Genomic DNA, 16,047 nt, shown 5'->3' with positions numbered 1-16,047 from the left:
TATCATATTCAAAATAGAATGTTACTCTATCTTTCAGATGCTTTGTTAGCGTTAACACACACACACACAAACACACATACGCGCACACATACACACACGCATGCACGCACGTGCGCGTTCACAAACACACGCACACACATATACACACACATACACGCATACACACACACACACACACACACACACACACACACACACACACACACACACCAGAAGTTTTGAACCTTTTTTTTAGGAGAGGCAATTATAACTGCCCTAGATTATTGTAGCTTTATTATAACAGTCTTATACATCTAAGCTGACGTATCAACTTTCATTATTCCAGATTAAAGAAGATGGCTATAACAACACTTTGAACACACCTTGCTAAACTCTGTTTTTCACAAATCGTGTTAAACTGGGCAAAAACTCAACAGAAACAAATGAAATGCTCCAGACTGTGTTTATGGATTAACTTGCATGATCCGAACAGCTGTTTTTCCTTGGCACAAAAGGCCATGCAAAGCAAGTCAATCAGGAAGCCCTTGATGATCCTCTTTTTCGACAGTAAAGGCAGCATTTATACTCACTAGATTTCATCAAGCTAGAGAGTACTTTGTAAAGATTTAAAGGGAGTTCAGGAAAAAATTCGTCGCAAAAAGCCAGGTCTCTCTCACTCGGGTCGGTGGTACCTGTTCTAGAACAATGCACCAGTCCACAATTCTATTCTGGTAACTTACTACTTGATAGAGACAGACTTCAAAACTCTCGGTCAACATCTCTACAATCCAGACCTTGCTCCCTGTAACTTTTGGTTGCTCCCCGTCTGAACAAGAAGATGAAGAAGGCTGTGACATAAACCCTGAATACCTTCACTTTGAGAGACATCTATGGGGCTTTCACGAAGTAGCTGGAGCGCTGCAACAAATGTATTAATGTCAGAGAATCTCACTTTGAAGGAGATTAGAGTTTTGTACTTCTTTGAAATTAATACATGTCCCTTGGAAAAGCTTCAAAATTTTCCGAATACATACATACATACATACATACATACACACACATAAATACATACATATATATGTATATGTATATATATGTATATATATATATGTTTATATATATATATATATATATATATATATATATATATATATATATATATATACATATACATATATAAATGCACATATGCACATGCATAGGCATATATACCAATACATATAGCTCAATATACGCGCACTCAAACACGTATATATACATTCATTTTCATACATATAGAAGTGAATATCGATCTCTCTATTTCAATACACACATGCGCGCGCGCACACACACACACATACACACACGTGCACACATATATACGTAGAGAAAGATAGTTACTTTCATATTCTTATAATTAGTATTTAATTGCAATAAATACTCAACTTCCTTTTATTAAAACCTAATTATTCAGTAGAGTAATTTAAGGTAATTTGAAGACTATTTATTTTGCAGTCACATTTTTTCTCCCTGACTCAAAAAATATTTTCCATTCTTTACATTAGCAAAATTGCTCCAGTAAAAGCATTTAAATAATGGCATACTACTTAAAGAAAAATAACTAGAAGAAGTGACAGTATCAAGACAGATATCCTGTTACCAACATGCATTTCTCGTCCGCGCTAATTATTTGTGCCTTCATTTTCGTAAGTGAAATTCTTTAACTTCATTGTTATATTGTTTGTTTTTATACAGAAATTATTGTTTTGTTGTATTGTACGATTATCTAATCATGTTATGTTAACTTCATTTTCTTTTCGAAACGTTTGCTGGTGTTGTTTAACCCTAGATTCTAATCGAGCAGATCTATAATGTTAAGGTGCTTCGGTCGTGATTATCCCCACTTCTTTACTTTGCAGGCAGTGTAACAATGATGACATTAACCAATATACTTTTAACAGAAATATTTTTGTAAAAATTGAGAAGATTTGGCTGCCATTTTTAAAAGTTGAGTAATCAGATAGAAAGCCATTCTTCATGTGGTGTCCACAATGGAGAAGGGTAACGTAGACACGATCAGAGAACAACTATTACTTTTTCCCACCGCTTGGCATTGGCAGAGGACTCGTTTCACTACAGTGATTGTGGTTAAAGATACTGCTTTTATTATTTTACTCTTTCTTTCAGGTGTGTGTCTGTGTTTGTTCCCCTACCACCGCTTGACAACCGATGGTGGCGTGTCTACGTCCTTGTAACTTAGCGGTTTGGCATAAGGTTTGGCATAAGAGGCCGATAGAATAAATGCTAGGCTTACAAAGAATAAGTCCTGGGGTCGATTTGCTCGACTAAAGGCGGTGCTCCAGCATGGCCGCAGTCAAATGACTGAAACAAGTAAAAGAATAAAATAATTCATCTATTCCTCCATCCATCCATCCATTCATTCATCCATCCATTCATTCATCCATCCACTCATTCATCCATCCATTCAATCTATCTGTGAACACATATCTCCTAAAGCTACCTTCTTAAAAATAATCATGTTCATTATGCTATAGAATTTTCACTGTAAAATTTGCACTATGATTCTGGTGTGAAGTTTTCTTATATACCTTAAACCAATATTTTGAGTACAAACTTGGCATAACTTATTCAGAAACAGATACGAGAGCTATACCTCTGCTTTTTCATTTTCTTCCATTTTATTTTCTTGCATTTTAATTTTGGTCTTTCATTTGTGTATAAATTCAGTTTGCGTATAAATTCAGTTTTGTTAAATTAAAGCTTTAAATACATTTTTATCGGTTTCAAAGTAGTGAGCGTCATATCTTTACCTGTGTTAAGAGCTGCACAGACTGAATGAAAGTTTATTAACTTTTTAGTGTGAAATGCATAAGATTAGATCCATCAAAATAGACTGATGTGAGTAATTAGATATTCTATTAATTGCTATAACTGAATTAGACCCTGAAAATTAGGTGCTTAACAGACCAATCTAGATAATTTAAATTTTTGTTTTTCAGTTACTGGCCCATGCAGTAAGTGGCAAGTATATTACTGATGTCTTGAAAAGGAACGTAAGTAGCATTTATTATCGTATGCACAACGGGTCCTAGAATGTAGTCCTAAAAATCTAGGGCATGTTATCTGAAACAACAACAACAAAAAATTAAAAATATGGGAATCAGAAGGGTGATGCATGCCTTGCACACAGATAAATCTTTGTCACAAATTATAGTGTGGCTTATAATGCGTTGGATACCCATGCTTTATAACTGGACTGAATGAAGCTTTGTAAGTGTTTGCCTAGAAAAGGATTAGAAGCTTAAGTACGGTGAAATTAAGAAATCAACTAAATCAACGAAATCCTCGAATCCATCACTGCACATACACACAAACGCACTTACATACACAGAGTCGCATATCTATGTATGTATTTATGCACATATGTATGTACCCACACGTGTCTACGCGCGTAGGTACACCGTGATCTATACACACACAGACGAAGGTCGATTCATATGAAAAAGAAACTGAACAAAATGAAATACTTCGAGAAAATATTGCATAGAATTTGAGAAGTGTTTCGAACGCCTTTCAATCATGGCAGGTGAATTAAACATACTGTAGTTCTTTGTAGGATATAAATAATATGACCACTCGCTTATGGGGAAATTGTAGGTACGATTTATTTTAATTAAAAAAAAAATTAAAGTATCACCATTATAGGTATTTATACTCCGGTGAAATTAAGAAATCAACTCGCAAATAAACGAAACCCTCGAATCCATCACTGCATACACACACACACACACACACACACACACACACACATACACGCAGAGAGTCACATATCTATATATGTATTTATGTATGTTTGAAGATAATCAAATCAAATAATCATTTCGAGCCACTCACCCAATTTCTGCCAAATTTGGTCAAAATCCGTTCAGCCGTTTTTCAGTAATTTTGCAAACACATGAAGACAAGTAATTTCAATACCCTGATTTCGCTTACGCGGTAATTACAAGGTAATAATAATAAGTAATAATGATACTGATGATGATGATAATAATAATAATAATAATAATAATAATATTAATAACAAATAGGTAACAGATACATCGAACCCAGTGTACAAGCAGTACGTCCCAACGAGGAGGCTGAAGAAAGAATAGCGAAAAACAGATATGCGAAAAAAGAGGAGAAAGTAGACCTACCTCAAGAACACCAGAATAAAGAAATCATAGAAGGAAAAGAAGATATTATCAGAGAACTCAGCAAGACTGAGTCTACTGACATCATCAATAGAGAACCACTGGATAAGTTCTCAAACAACATAAAAAAACAACAACATACTCATGCTATATAATGTTACTCTTAGAGAGATCTTAAGTAATAAGGGAAATGACCTAACAACTTTAAATAACCTCATCTATTCCACTGCTAAAGTTGTAACAGCTCAACTACGTATCAGGGCGACACAGAAAAGGACCAACCATGTCAATAGATCTCCTAAGTGGAAAGTAGCAGTACATAAAGAGATCGAATCTCTGCGGACAGATGTATCAGTTCTCGATGAACTTGCTAGAGGAGTAAATGTTAAGACGAAACGAGCTTGAAAAGTCAAGCAAAAATATAAAATCAAACATTTTATAAACCTCCTTGCAACCAAGAAACAATTGAAACAACGAATACAGCTGAACTCCCAACGGCTTAGAAGGTATGACAAACGAAAAACAAATTAATCAACAAAACAAGATATTCAAGACAGACGCAAAGAAATTTTGTAGGGAAATTACCAAAAGTAAGATAGAAGTAAAGGAGCCACCTAAGAATGAGGAAATGGAAGAGTTCTGAAGGAAGATATGGAGCAAACCCCCCCCCCCCAAAAAAAAAAACAAAACAAAACAAACAAATGGTAAAGCTGACAGGATAAAACATGAAAAAGTGAGACTGGATGAAGTTGAAGAGCAGAAATGGAAGGCAATAGGAACAGAAGAGCTAAGATGTGGTCTTAGGAATTTTCACTAATGGAAAACTCCAGGACTGGATCGAATTCCTAACTTCTGGCTAAATTGTCCGACAGAAGTACACCAAAATTTAGCTACATCTCTAACTGATGTCATCCAGAACCCAGAGCAAATACCTGCCTGGATAACTGAAGGAACAACATACCTTCTACCAAAAACTGAAGACAAAAATCCAAAGAACTACCAACCAATAACATGTCTCAACCTCACCTACAAGATCCTCATATCCATATTAACTGACAGAATATATGCTTTCCTTGAACAGAGATCTATCCTTCCACAACCTCAAGAAGGCTGGAAAAAGTAATTCTTATGGGTGCAAAGATCAATTATTCATAAGTAACAAGATTGTAGAGAATTGCCGGAGCAAAAAGAGAAACCCGAGTATGGTATGGATAGACTACAGGAAAACGTTTGATAGTGTGCCTCATAATTGGATACTTAAGGCACTTAAAATATATAAGGCCTCTCCTGTCATCTCCAAATTCTTACAAGGTATCATGATGAAGTGGAACACACGTCTCCTTCTAAACCATAGAAATGGGATGAGTCAAACTAATATCAACATCAAAAAGGCATCTTTCAAGGTGACTCCCTCTCCCCGTTACTCTTTTACAAGGCACTGATCCCACTCTCAAACGAACTATCTGAACAGGTGCACGCTGTACCACGCATAAGGGTCAACGTGATCACAGAGCAACGTAAGATGGAGTGTTTTGCTGAAGAACACAACGCACCACTCGGTCTAGGAGTTGAAACCACGATCTAGCGACAGTGAATGAAACACTCTAACCACTAACCATGCATAGGTGTAGAAAGTTAGTAAGCTTCGAGAAGTCTGGAGAAGTTATAAAAAACAACTTCCAGGAACAATTATAGTTTATTGGTGTTGAAGGTTCTAGGTTTTCCTATATCAAAGTTCTATAGGGTGGAAAGTTATTTTATAGTTGGAGCTTAGCATGCGGGGTTTCTAAGTATGCGAATAAAAGTCTAAATTGAAGGAATGAAGCAGGTAAAATCCAGAGTAGATATGTTTCCAAGCTAATACACACGCACACACACACACGCACACGCACGCACGCATGCACACATATACACATACACACACATATGTGTTAGCTGTGAGTGAGCACAAAGGGAGTATAACTAGCATTGTGAGGATAGTATTGTATCATTGAAGTCAAACTCGTAGCAAAAAGACTTTAGCTGCAAGTTAGAATTGTTAATTTAATTATTAAGATTTATTTCTTGTATGTAACTTGATTTGTGGAGGCGCAATGGACCAGTGGTTAGGGCAGCGGACATGCGGTCATAGGATCGTGGTTTCGATTCCCAGACCGGGCGTTGTGAGTGTTTATTGAGCGAAAACACCTAAAGCTCCACGAGCTCCGGCAGGGGATAGTGGCGAACCCTGTTGTACTCTTTTACCACAACTTTCTCTCACTCTTACTTCCTGTTTCTGTTGTGCCTGTAATTCAAAGGGTCAGCCTTGTCACACTGTGTCACGCTGAATATCCCCGAGAACTACGTTAAGGGTACACGTGTCTGTGGAGTGCTCAGCCACTTGCACGTTAATTTCACAAGCAGGCTGTTCCGTTGATCGTAAGCGACGGAGTGCCATAAACAACTTGATTTGATTCGGTGTGTGATTGTTAATACGTATGTTTTACACATCTGTATATTACTGCTTTTATAAGATGAAGACTTCCTAGTGATTTAGCTTAAATTGATCGTTGCTACGGTTCAAATTTCTTGCGATGATCAATGATTATTTTGCATGCCCAAGCATGATTTTCAATCCGAAATTTCCTTCATTTGGCTGTGGAAATTGATGAATATCATTTAAAATATACATACATAGATATATGAATATATGTCTATGTTTTAATATAATGAACGCTTGGAAAAAATTACTTTGATGAGAGTTCAGGCTTGTTCCAGTTTTTGAACTAGCTTTAGGAAAATTTCATATTTTCAACAGCAACCAGAATCTGTAAAAGCCCAAATATGTTTTGACTATGAATTATTATTGTCATCAATATTGGTTTATATTCATATTCAGGAAAGAAAGGAGTGTACTATATCCTACGATTGCCCCAGTCCGCATGAAGTATGTGTTGGACATATTTGTACGAAAGATCTCCCCTGTAATAAGGACAACGATTGCTTTTTCTACGGTACGTAAACAATTGATTTTTAAAAAGTTGTTTCCAAATGTTTTTGAAATATAATGACAAATCTTCTTAAATATAATTTAATATAAATTCTGTTACTACATACAAAAAAAAAATGATTTTTTATCAAATATTTATATTTAAGATGCTTGTAGAGGTTAAATCAAAATTCATAGTTCTTTTCTAAAAATTTTTGTATATATTACATATTCCTTTTCTGATTTTCTCATAATGACACACACACACACACACCCACACACACACACACACACACACACAGACACACACACACACACACACAGACACACACAGACACACACACGGACACACACAGACACAGACACACACACACACACACACATATATATAACTACCTGCCAAATTTCATATTAGACATGTCTGTGAGAGAGACGTGATATGTGAGTGGATTTGGTTGAACAATCTATGGCTGCTGCCTATAGATAATGCACTTTAAACTCAAATAACTCGGGCTGGTGTAAACAGATGTAATGAAGGTACGACTACTACTTTGAAGAGTGACCACCTGCACACAATAGACGTGTTTGAAATGATGGCTTGTTAGAAGGTCATTGTAACAATGATGACATTAGCCAATATACTTTTAAAAGAAATATTTTTGTGAAAATTGAGAAGATTTGGCTGCCATTTTAAAAAATTGGAATGTCATTAGTATTAGATTAAGTTTCATAAATTAACAAGATGACAATTCCTGAGGGGGGCGAGTGATATTTTTAACAGTTCTACCTGTTGTATGTCTATTATCAGATTTATCTACTTCATTTAAATTGTAAGAGAGTAAAGCCAGAAGATAATCAGATAATATTTAGACATTTGAATGTATCATTGACAAGGCCAAAAGAGGCCGGAATCTTGTGATTTGGTAGTCTCGGCAGCGGAAGTAGCGTTGATTATCTGCCGCTGGTGATTGTTATGATGTGCTTTTATGCACCGAAAGCCATATGAAAGTTTCCCTCTCTTGGTAAATATTGCAGTATCTTTGTGTTCTAACGCGACATCTAATTTTAAGTGCTGATTATTTTTACCTTCTGGTATTAACACTGCTTGTATCACTCTATTTATATTCGGCTGTAGTATTTTCATTCCGTAATAATAAAACCAACTAAATCACGAAGTATTTGTAATTAGTAATTAATCTATATTAAACTCAAAGTTTGTCTGTCTCTCTGTTTTCCTGCTCTTTGATTAAGAAAAAAAAATCAAGTTGGAAATATCGATTTGCGGCGGTGATACTTCAGAAAGATGTCGCAGCCGGCACCTACCGTCCGTTCTTTGCCCTTCCTGTTTTCTTTTTTCTTCCCTTAATCATTTATAAAATTTTCGGAGTGCTGTGAACTGAAAGATATTTCCCCTATTTTTTTTTATGAGATATTTTTTTTTATAACAATTCATAAGAGTATTTTTCTCGGATGCTACCAAAAAGGTCTGGTTCGAGTTTTTTCCGACACCCGAAGCCAAAAGGATGAGGGAAAGGGAGAGGTATTAACTAAACAGAGAAAGATGTTTGAAGACAAAAAGAGAGCGATTAAAAACAGAGACAACGTAGATTGGAAAGAAAACAAATCCGACGTTTAAACGGACAATATGATCAAGGGGCCGAAAGACTAGGGCAAGATCGAACGAGACATCAGCACATTCGTTTAAGTGAAAATTATAATCGAAAGGCTGAAGGATCGAATGAGACAACAGCAAGTTCGTTTGAATGAAATTGAAGAACAGACATGACTTAGATTAGAAGCTTAATGACTTCGAAAACAACACCATCGACTCCGCAACCATCAAGGTATTGATGTCTCTCGGAAAAAAAAGGAATCAAATATGCTCCTATTGTAGAACTTTCAAATTTTCAGGAGAAATGCCAACTTTTTGCTGTATGAATAGAAAAGTCAATTTAGCACCGTTAACTGACTTACCACCAGGAACGTGTGAATTATTTGAAGGTGAGACAAAAGTAGGAAACATTTCAGAAAATATGCCAGGCAGTACGACTGCAGTTCCCAAATAACATCTTTTAATTGCAAGGAGAGTCGGCAACCTGTAAATTACAATCCCTCGGTCATAATTCATGGACAAATTTCCAATTTCCATGTTCCACTAATTCCAGATGCTGATGAGCAAATCACATTTGTTCAATTATACTTCTTGATCCCACAGGGCTCAGTTCAACAAAAGATGAGAATTTTGAACAACGAAACAGGGATAAAAAGAAACATCGTACAACGAATTGAAACAGTTTTGAGAGAGAGAAATCTATATATTGCTTCGTTCAAAATGGCAAAGGAAGTATTCAGACATGCCAGAGGCCACATCTATTATTCATGAGAGCAGAAGGCCAAACTGAGAGCATGAGAAGTGTTGAACCTCAGCAGAGTGATTTAACGAGCATCTATCTATCTATCTATCTATCTATCTATCTATCTATCTATCTATCTATCTATCTATCTATCTATCTGTCTGTCTGTCTGTCTGTCTGTATGTCTGTCTGTCTATCTATCTATCTATCTATCTATCTATCTATCTATCTATCTATCTATCCTTCATTGACGACGGTGAACAGGTGTGGGCGCTGTTTGTGAGGCACGCCTTCCCGCAGCTCGTCTCACTCACCGAACTGCAAACATGGATCAGGAAGAGACCGAAACTGGGCGATTGGCACCGCGAGTGTCACCAAGCTCTACAACAGCTCTGCCGTCTGGGATCAAACTTGTGCAACTTCCAAACGACCAATGCGTTCTATAGAGGACTAGTGGAGGGGAGGTCTGACGACACTCTCGGGGCAAACCTGGGTGTCGATGAGAAATTCCTAACCCGCCTTTTCAAGACGACGTTCGGGCCGGGGCCTATGGATAATTTCCAGAGATCCCTGGCTTGGCAATGCTATCGGGACGCACTACCAGTTCGAGAGAAGATCTACAGACACGGTTCGAAACCACCGGACCGACCTGCCCGAGATGCGGTCAGAGCGACGAAACCGTTCTGCACGCACTCGTGCAGTGTCCAGATATTTCAGAGCTGTGGACCTTCGTCGAACGGCTGTTGTCGCGTGTGGGACGAGCCCACTTATCAGCCGAGTCTATCGTGAATATTGTTCCGCCACCTTCCTTTAAACGGGAAGGAAAAACGGTTTTTATAACACTGATAGCTATGGCAAAAGAATGCGTGTGGTGGACGCGTTTGAAAGGTCTACAAACAAACACTTTCCTCTCTGGAAAGGAGGATGAGGATAGAGAGGAAAGTGTTGTCGAATGAAAGTTTCAATAAAAAATGGGTAAATGTGGCAAGAATGGTAAGAATGAAAGACGACACCATTTTAAGCATAGACTTGTAACAAAAAGAGACAAAAAGAGAGAAGGTACTTACTTTCATGTACCTTTAAAAGAAGAAGCCTGAGGTGACCGTGGTCTTTTCCGTAGGCTTTTCTCCCCACGGATAAACCTAATCTGTTCCCCATTTTTTTTTACATTGACTGTGATACACGATCCCTATTGATCGCCCCCCTTCCTTTTTTTTTCCAGCGATCCCTTTTGATCGAAACTCCCCCTTTTTTTTCCGCGATCCCTTTTGATCGAAATTATCCCCCCTTCCCCCCCCCCCCCCCAAGAAAAGCTCTACATTGTAATTTGTCCATTTTCTGTATTTAGCCCTGTTTGGCTATAATAAAAAGATATCTATCTATCTATCTGTCTATCTATTTATCTATCTATCTATCTATCTATCTATCTATTTATCTATCTATCTATCTGTCTGTCTGTCTGTCTGTCTGTCTGTCTGTCTGTCTGTCTGTCTGTCTGTCTATCTATCTATCTATCTATCTATCTATCTATCTATCTATCTATCTATCTGTCTGTCTGTCTGTCTGTCTATCTATCTATCTATCTATCTATCTATCTATCTATCTATATAAAGTTAAGACTCAAGATCTATCTCTCCGTCTGTTTTTCTACCTTTTCGTCAAGATGATAAAGATTAATATTTCATTTTAAATAAAATAGTAATAAAATCAAGTTGAAAATGTCGATTTGCGGCGGCGATAACCCTATGAAATGCCGGCGGACTGACCTCTTATTTCAAAAAGGAAATCATAGTAATCTATTTCCAGTACCGGGAGGAGGCACTCCAAAGCCACATTTTCAACTTGATTTTTTTTCTTAAAGGGAAAATTATTATGCTTTCGTTTTATTTTTTAACTATCTTAATATGTCGTTGCATTGCGAAAATTTTGGACTGTTTCCTCCTTGTGCTGTCGGATGGCTTCTATATAACAAGGAGTATAACAAGGAGTCTAAAATAAACTCAGGAAGGGGACTTTCTCTCTGTTTTTCTGCCCTTTGATTAAGATGATAAAGATTACGATTTTAAATAAAACAGAATCTTTTCCTTTGTCGCCGCGCATCGACATTTTCAACTTGGAGTGATTGTGGCCCAACGGGTCACGGAAATATTTAGCAACACTAGAAAGACGAATATTATAGTCATTTAATCTAATTGGTGAAAAAACATTAATGTACCTTGTTCTGTTACAGCTGCTGCAGATATTGCCAATGGAGCACCTCACCCGAAATGCTATAAAGTGTTGCAGGAATATATAGTACCCACTGGTTATGGCATTTGCGTGGTTTCTGAAAAAGTTGGACAATGTAAGTTGTCTTAAATTATCGATATCCTAAAGAAATTAACCATCTTCCCAGAAAATTCCTCTTCATTTGAGTACTTGGCTTTTTTCAATTACCCTAATTTTACTTTGAAATAACTTGGTTGTTTTCTCTTTTGATATAAATTATTAGCTGTTCAGGCAAAATGAAATGTTATTTTGCTCTTAGCCCAGATCTTTTGAAAGCATTTTGCCTTTATTCCGACAAACATCATGTTGTAGTTCTTGCGAGGTATTTGCCATGGAATATCGTTCACTCCATTTTACATAAAAAGACTCTACAGTTAAAAAGCAGTGTAAGAAAGTAGAAAAATTTGAAAGTGCTTCTACTGTAGAAGCACTAAACACTTGGAGGATTTCTAGAGAATACAAATGCATGAAATGAGTCCACTATCATCAATACCAAGACTAAAACAACTGCATCAATGAATTTAACAAAAGCTACTCAGGCCAGTTCCTTTTGTAAAGTAATTGTAAAACGTTGGTTTTTTTTCTCGATATTGTTGTAAGACTTGCACAAATGTGTGACTCACATCTCCGGGTAAGGAAAACTCGGATAACCGCCAACTCATGCGGATGGAAATACATATAACATATAATATCTCTAGCTTTAGTGTAGTTCTGATCAATGTTTGGTTTTGTATAGAAAGTCGATGCATTCCCAGGTTAGCAGTGCTGTTTCGTAACAGTTTGGATCCCGAGGCACATCTATTTTCTTCAACGAAAACGCCAAGCGGTAGTATTGGAAGAATGAACAGCAGCGGAAACAGTGATCATTTAAGCAACCACCGGCGAGTTTAGATATCTTCAGAACATTTCGCTTTTTAGAATAAGCAGGCGACTGAAATTTTAAGTGCATATAAAGATTGCTAGGTTCATGCTCATGGGTGATAATAAGCCTTGAGAACCAGTTATTAATCTTTAACAGGTACTGACTGGATCATTTTAAATGAATGTACCGGTGTTGATATAGAATAACTGCATCAGGTTATGCAGAGTGTATCTAAATTGAGTTGTTAGGTTGATAAAAACAGCGTAGAGTGTTCACAGTCTCCCCCCCCTCTCTCTCTCTCTCTCTATATATATATATATATATATCGAACTTGTTACTGACATCTACTGCAACTGACAGGAGAATTCCTAGTGCAGTGATACAAAACGTGTTAGCTCTGCTCACAGAAGATGCTAGCAAGAAGTCTGTACTAAATATAAAATTTGAAATTTTGATGTTAAAAAGGAGATCGGTGCTTGTTATCGCTTGAGTGATCAAGAAAGTGCAAACCTACACAATCGTGAAAGGATAAATCTACAACTTCAACCTCGTACAATATACGTACACGGCGTGTATAATATAGTTTATGTGGGAACCATGATCAACTTGGATCAATCAAAAAATTTAGATATTCTTGCCCATTGTTACCTGTCGGTTGTGATCAAAATAGCCATCCGGTCACGTTTCGAGAAACTGGATCGTATTAATACATCTCTTCAACGGCGAGATTAAATTGTTACTTCTCGGAAGCCTTTTAAATCCTACAACAGATTCATGCAATTGCCCTTTATTTCCTTTTATATATGTATTGGTTTTGGAGTAATTACTATGGCATCATATTGGAGAAGGGACACGGGGAATCCATGTCATCATAAGCAAAATTCATCATAATCGTGTCAAACGCCATATAAATTGAGATGGTCGGTGCCATTTTAAATGAATATGACGTGATGACACAAGTAACTGTTAACAACGTTAAGTCGGTGTGCTTATAGATCAAAACCTAGTGAGACAAGCCTATTGGTCTGCTAGTGACCTGTGGTACTAGGCAGTTGCCTGGTTAAGTCGCTTGGTGTAGGGTTCGGTTTTGAACTCAGGAAACTGGGACGAGATTACAACTGGATGGTTAGACAAACGCAAAAATGACCTCAAAGAAAGCTGGAAGATCGGTCAAAGATAAACATATATGTCACCATGCTTGTTGATGCTTTCGTCGGACCACATTGCAATACCTGTCCTTTCTCTGCATTTAGAACAAACGCGTTTTTCTGGTTAGGTGCCTCATCTCCCGCCAACATTCTCTGTGAAGAGGGTATAATATACTGAGGCTGATGATGCGCAGACTTTCCTCGCATAAATTACTGGTCATTTTGCAGGTTTTTACCGCTTTTTGTAAGAAACACTTTCTTAGAATTCATTTCTTTGAAACGAAGACTAAAACTGGGAACATTGCATTTGAAATGCTCACAAGCGCTCACACCCCTCTACAGTAGAGCAAATGCGGCCAGTAGAAAGGATATAATAGAGTTCTATACAAGTCTATTCGTTGAGAACAGCGATGACATTCTCTGAGAAACTTTGTGTACTTCCCATGCATTACTTTATTGTCACTGGTTTTCTGCACTTGCTACTGGCTATGGTGCTTTCTCTTGTGTTTCTTTCGATTAGTGTAGAAGAAGAGTGGGTTATTTGTTCTTGTTAGGAATCTGCTCGCTCTAATAGTGGTACGTCTGAAGGTTACTCCGACTTGCACTGCGGTTCGTTAACCTAAAACTGTTTTTAGGTACAGCCAGTCACTGTCTGCCTTCAGGTGGTGCATTTTTGTGGTCAACATATTTAGTATCTTAGTTTCTAGTCCCTGATAGTGCTCAGTTTCCAGTTTATTCTGTTGAAGTTAAACGGCACCGTAAGTGCTATAAGCGTTTCAATAGCTTTAAATCTGCTTGCTGCATTACTTTTGCTTTCTAGTACTACACGCAATCTCCTGCAATACTCTTTCTGGATCTTCTTCATAGCTGAGTCACGTATGCTACTACCTCCTTTTCTCTCATTCCTACACATGTGTATGAGGTATCCGGATCTAGTTACTTGATCTTAATGTCAATACCAATACCTAGGTCTGCTACCACGACTAGTTTTCCTTTCTTGAAGTTGGGTTTTACACACTTGTCAGATCTGAACCTCTCTTTGAAGCAGTGGCCGAATGTTGATGCCGGAATAGCAACTGGCCAAATTATTAAAGCACCAGGTAAAATAACAAAAACAGGTGGTATTTAGTTATGGCTTTTTAAATTCCAGTTAAAATACTCGAGGTCAACTTGTGTAGTGTAAATATAGTTGATTACATAGTTAACTAGTCTTGATAAATTTGTGCCTATGTTAAAGATGCTTATTATCTCTTTGCTATTTCTTTAGAATATTTATTTTTGCTTTACATTTAAATTTCATACGTGCGAATATATTTTTATTTTCCTTATCAAATTGAGGTGTTATTTAATAAATATATTATTTAATAAATACATTAAAGAAACGAAATGGTTATACTGTTTTCCCCTTGTTCACAAGACTAGTTTTTGAGCCAATAATTACTTTAATACATGAGCGTCATAAGCAATGTATATTGATAATTGATTGGACGAATTTCTATATGTTAGATGTCCTTATTTTTAGGTTTTCCATTGAGAATGAAGTATATTTTCAATGAAAATTTTAATGATTATTCTTATTTGGCATATTGCAGTTATTACTGAATTTAATCAGAAATATTGTCTTTCTTTTGCAGTGGGAGCCGTTCAAAGACTGAGTGGAAGTGACACTGACCATCTTGATGTTCATCACTTGTATCGTACACAAAAGTAAAAATATTTCTGTCAACAGAGAAATATTTGAAATAGGCAGAAGAAAATCATGAATAAGAATAGAATATATTCCACAAGAAATAAAACGAAATGTCAAACAAGCCAAATTGATTCTAAGTTGAATATTTCTAAACCCAAAGGTTATTAAATCCATAAAATGATTTATTAAGTTCCTAAATTACTCAATCCATTTTCTGTGTTGCACCACCTATAATAAAGCAAGATTCTGCTGTAGTTCTACATGAAATACAATTGTATTTGAAATGTTCCTATTCTAAAAATGAAACGTCTTATATACCCTAAAGTTATCGAAATAAAGTGAAATACAATACGTTCTTTATGTTGTCTATTAGTGTTGCTATTAGAGAAACATTATTTTCATTAACATACGAAAGTAAATTTACACAAATGTTTGCTCTAATATTTGGTTAAGAATTATCGACTTATCGATTATATTACTATCGATGACATACATATTCATTCTTAATGCGCTCCGGAAGATTCGAACGTAGATACGCAACTCGATGTTGTAATTCGTCATTTTTTGAGGAACGAATTGTCCTTT

General features: G+C 36.6%; 1 protein-coding gene across 1 annotated transcript; it reads left to right on the top strand.

The window, feature by feature from the left end:
• The first annotated feature begins 1,570 nt into the window (after positions 1-1,570).
• LOC106881089 (uncharacterized) lies at positions 1,571-15,811 on the top strand. Its single transcript, XM_014931317.3, has 5 exons — positions 1,571-1,664; positions 2,979-3,032; positions 7,051-7,165; positions 11,725-11,838; positions 15,407-15,811. Exons 1-5 carry the CDS (start codon positions 1,623-1,625, stop codon positions 15,481-15,483), a joined length of 402 nt encoding a protein of 133 aa, XP_014786803.1. The 5' UTR covers positions 1,571-1,622; the 3' UTR covers positions 15,484-15,811.
• Positions 15,812-16,047: the final 236 nt, after the last annotated feature.

Source organism: Octopus bimaculoides, chromosome 3 (assembly GCF_046866305.1).
Source record: "Octopus bimaculoides isolate indiv1 chromosome 3, ASM4686630v1, whole genome shotgun sequence".
NCBI lineage: Eukaryota > Metazoa > Mollusca > Cephalopoda > Octopoda > Octopodidae > Octopus > Octopus bimaculoides.
This window is presented reverse-complemented; position numbering and strand designations above follow the sequence as displayed.

Bases quoted from the DNA above. Each gene is read 5' to 3' on its own strand.
- LOC106881089 (XM_014931317.3), top strand. From the start codon at position 1,623: ATGCATTTCTCGTCCGCGCTAATTATTTGTGCCTTCATTTTC. The intron at 3,033-7,050 runs GTAAGTAGCATT...ATTCATATTCAG, and splicing joins CTGATGTCTTGAAAAGGAAC to GAAAGAAAGGAGTGTACTAT. The intron at 7,166-11,724 runs GTACGTAAACAA...GTTCTGTTACAG, and splicing joins CAACGATTGCTTTTTCTACG to CTGCTGCAGATATTGCCAAT.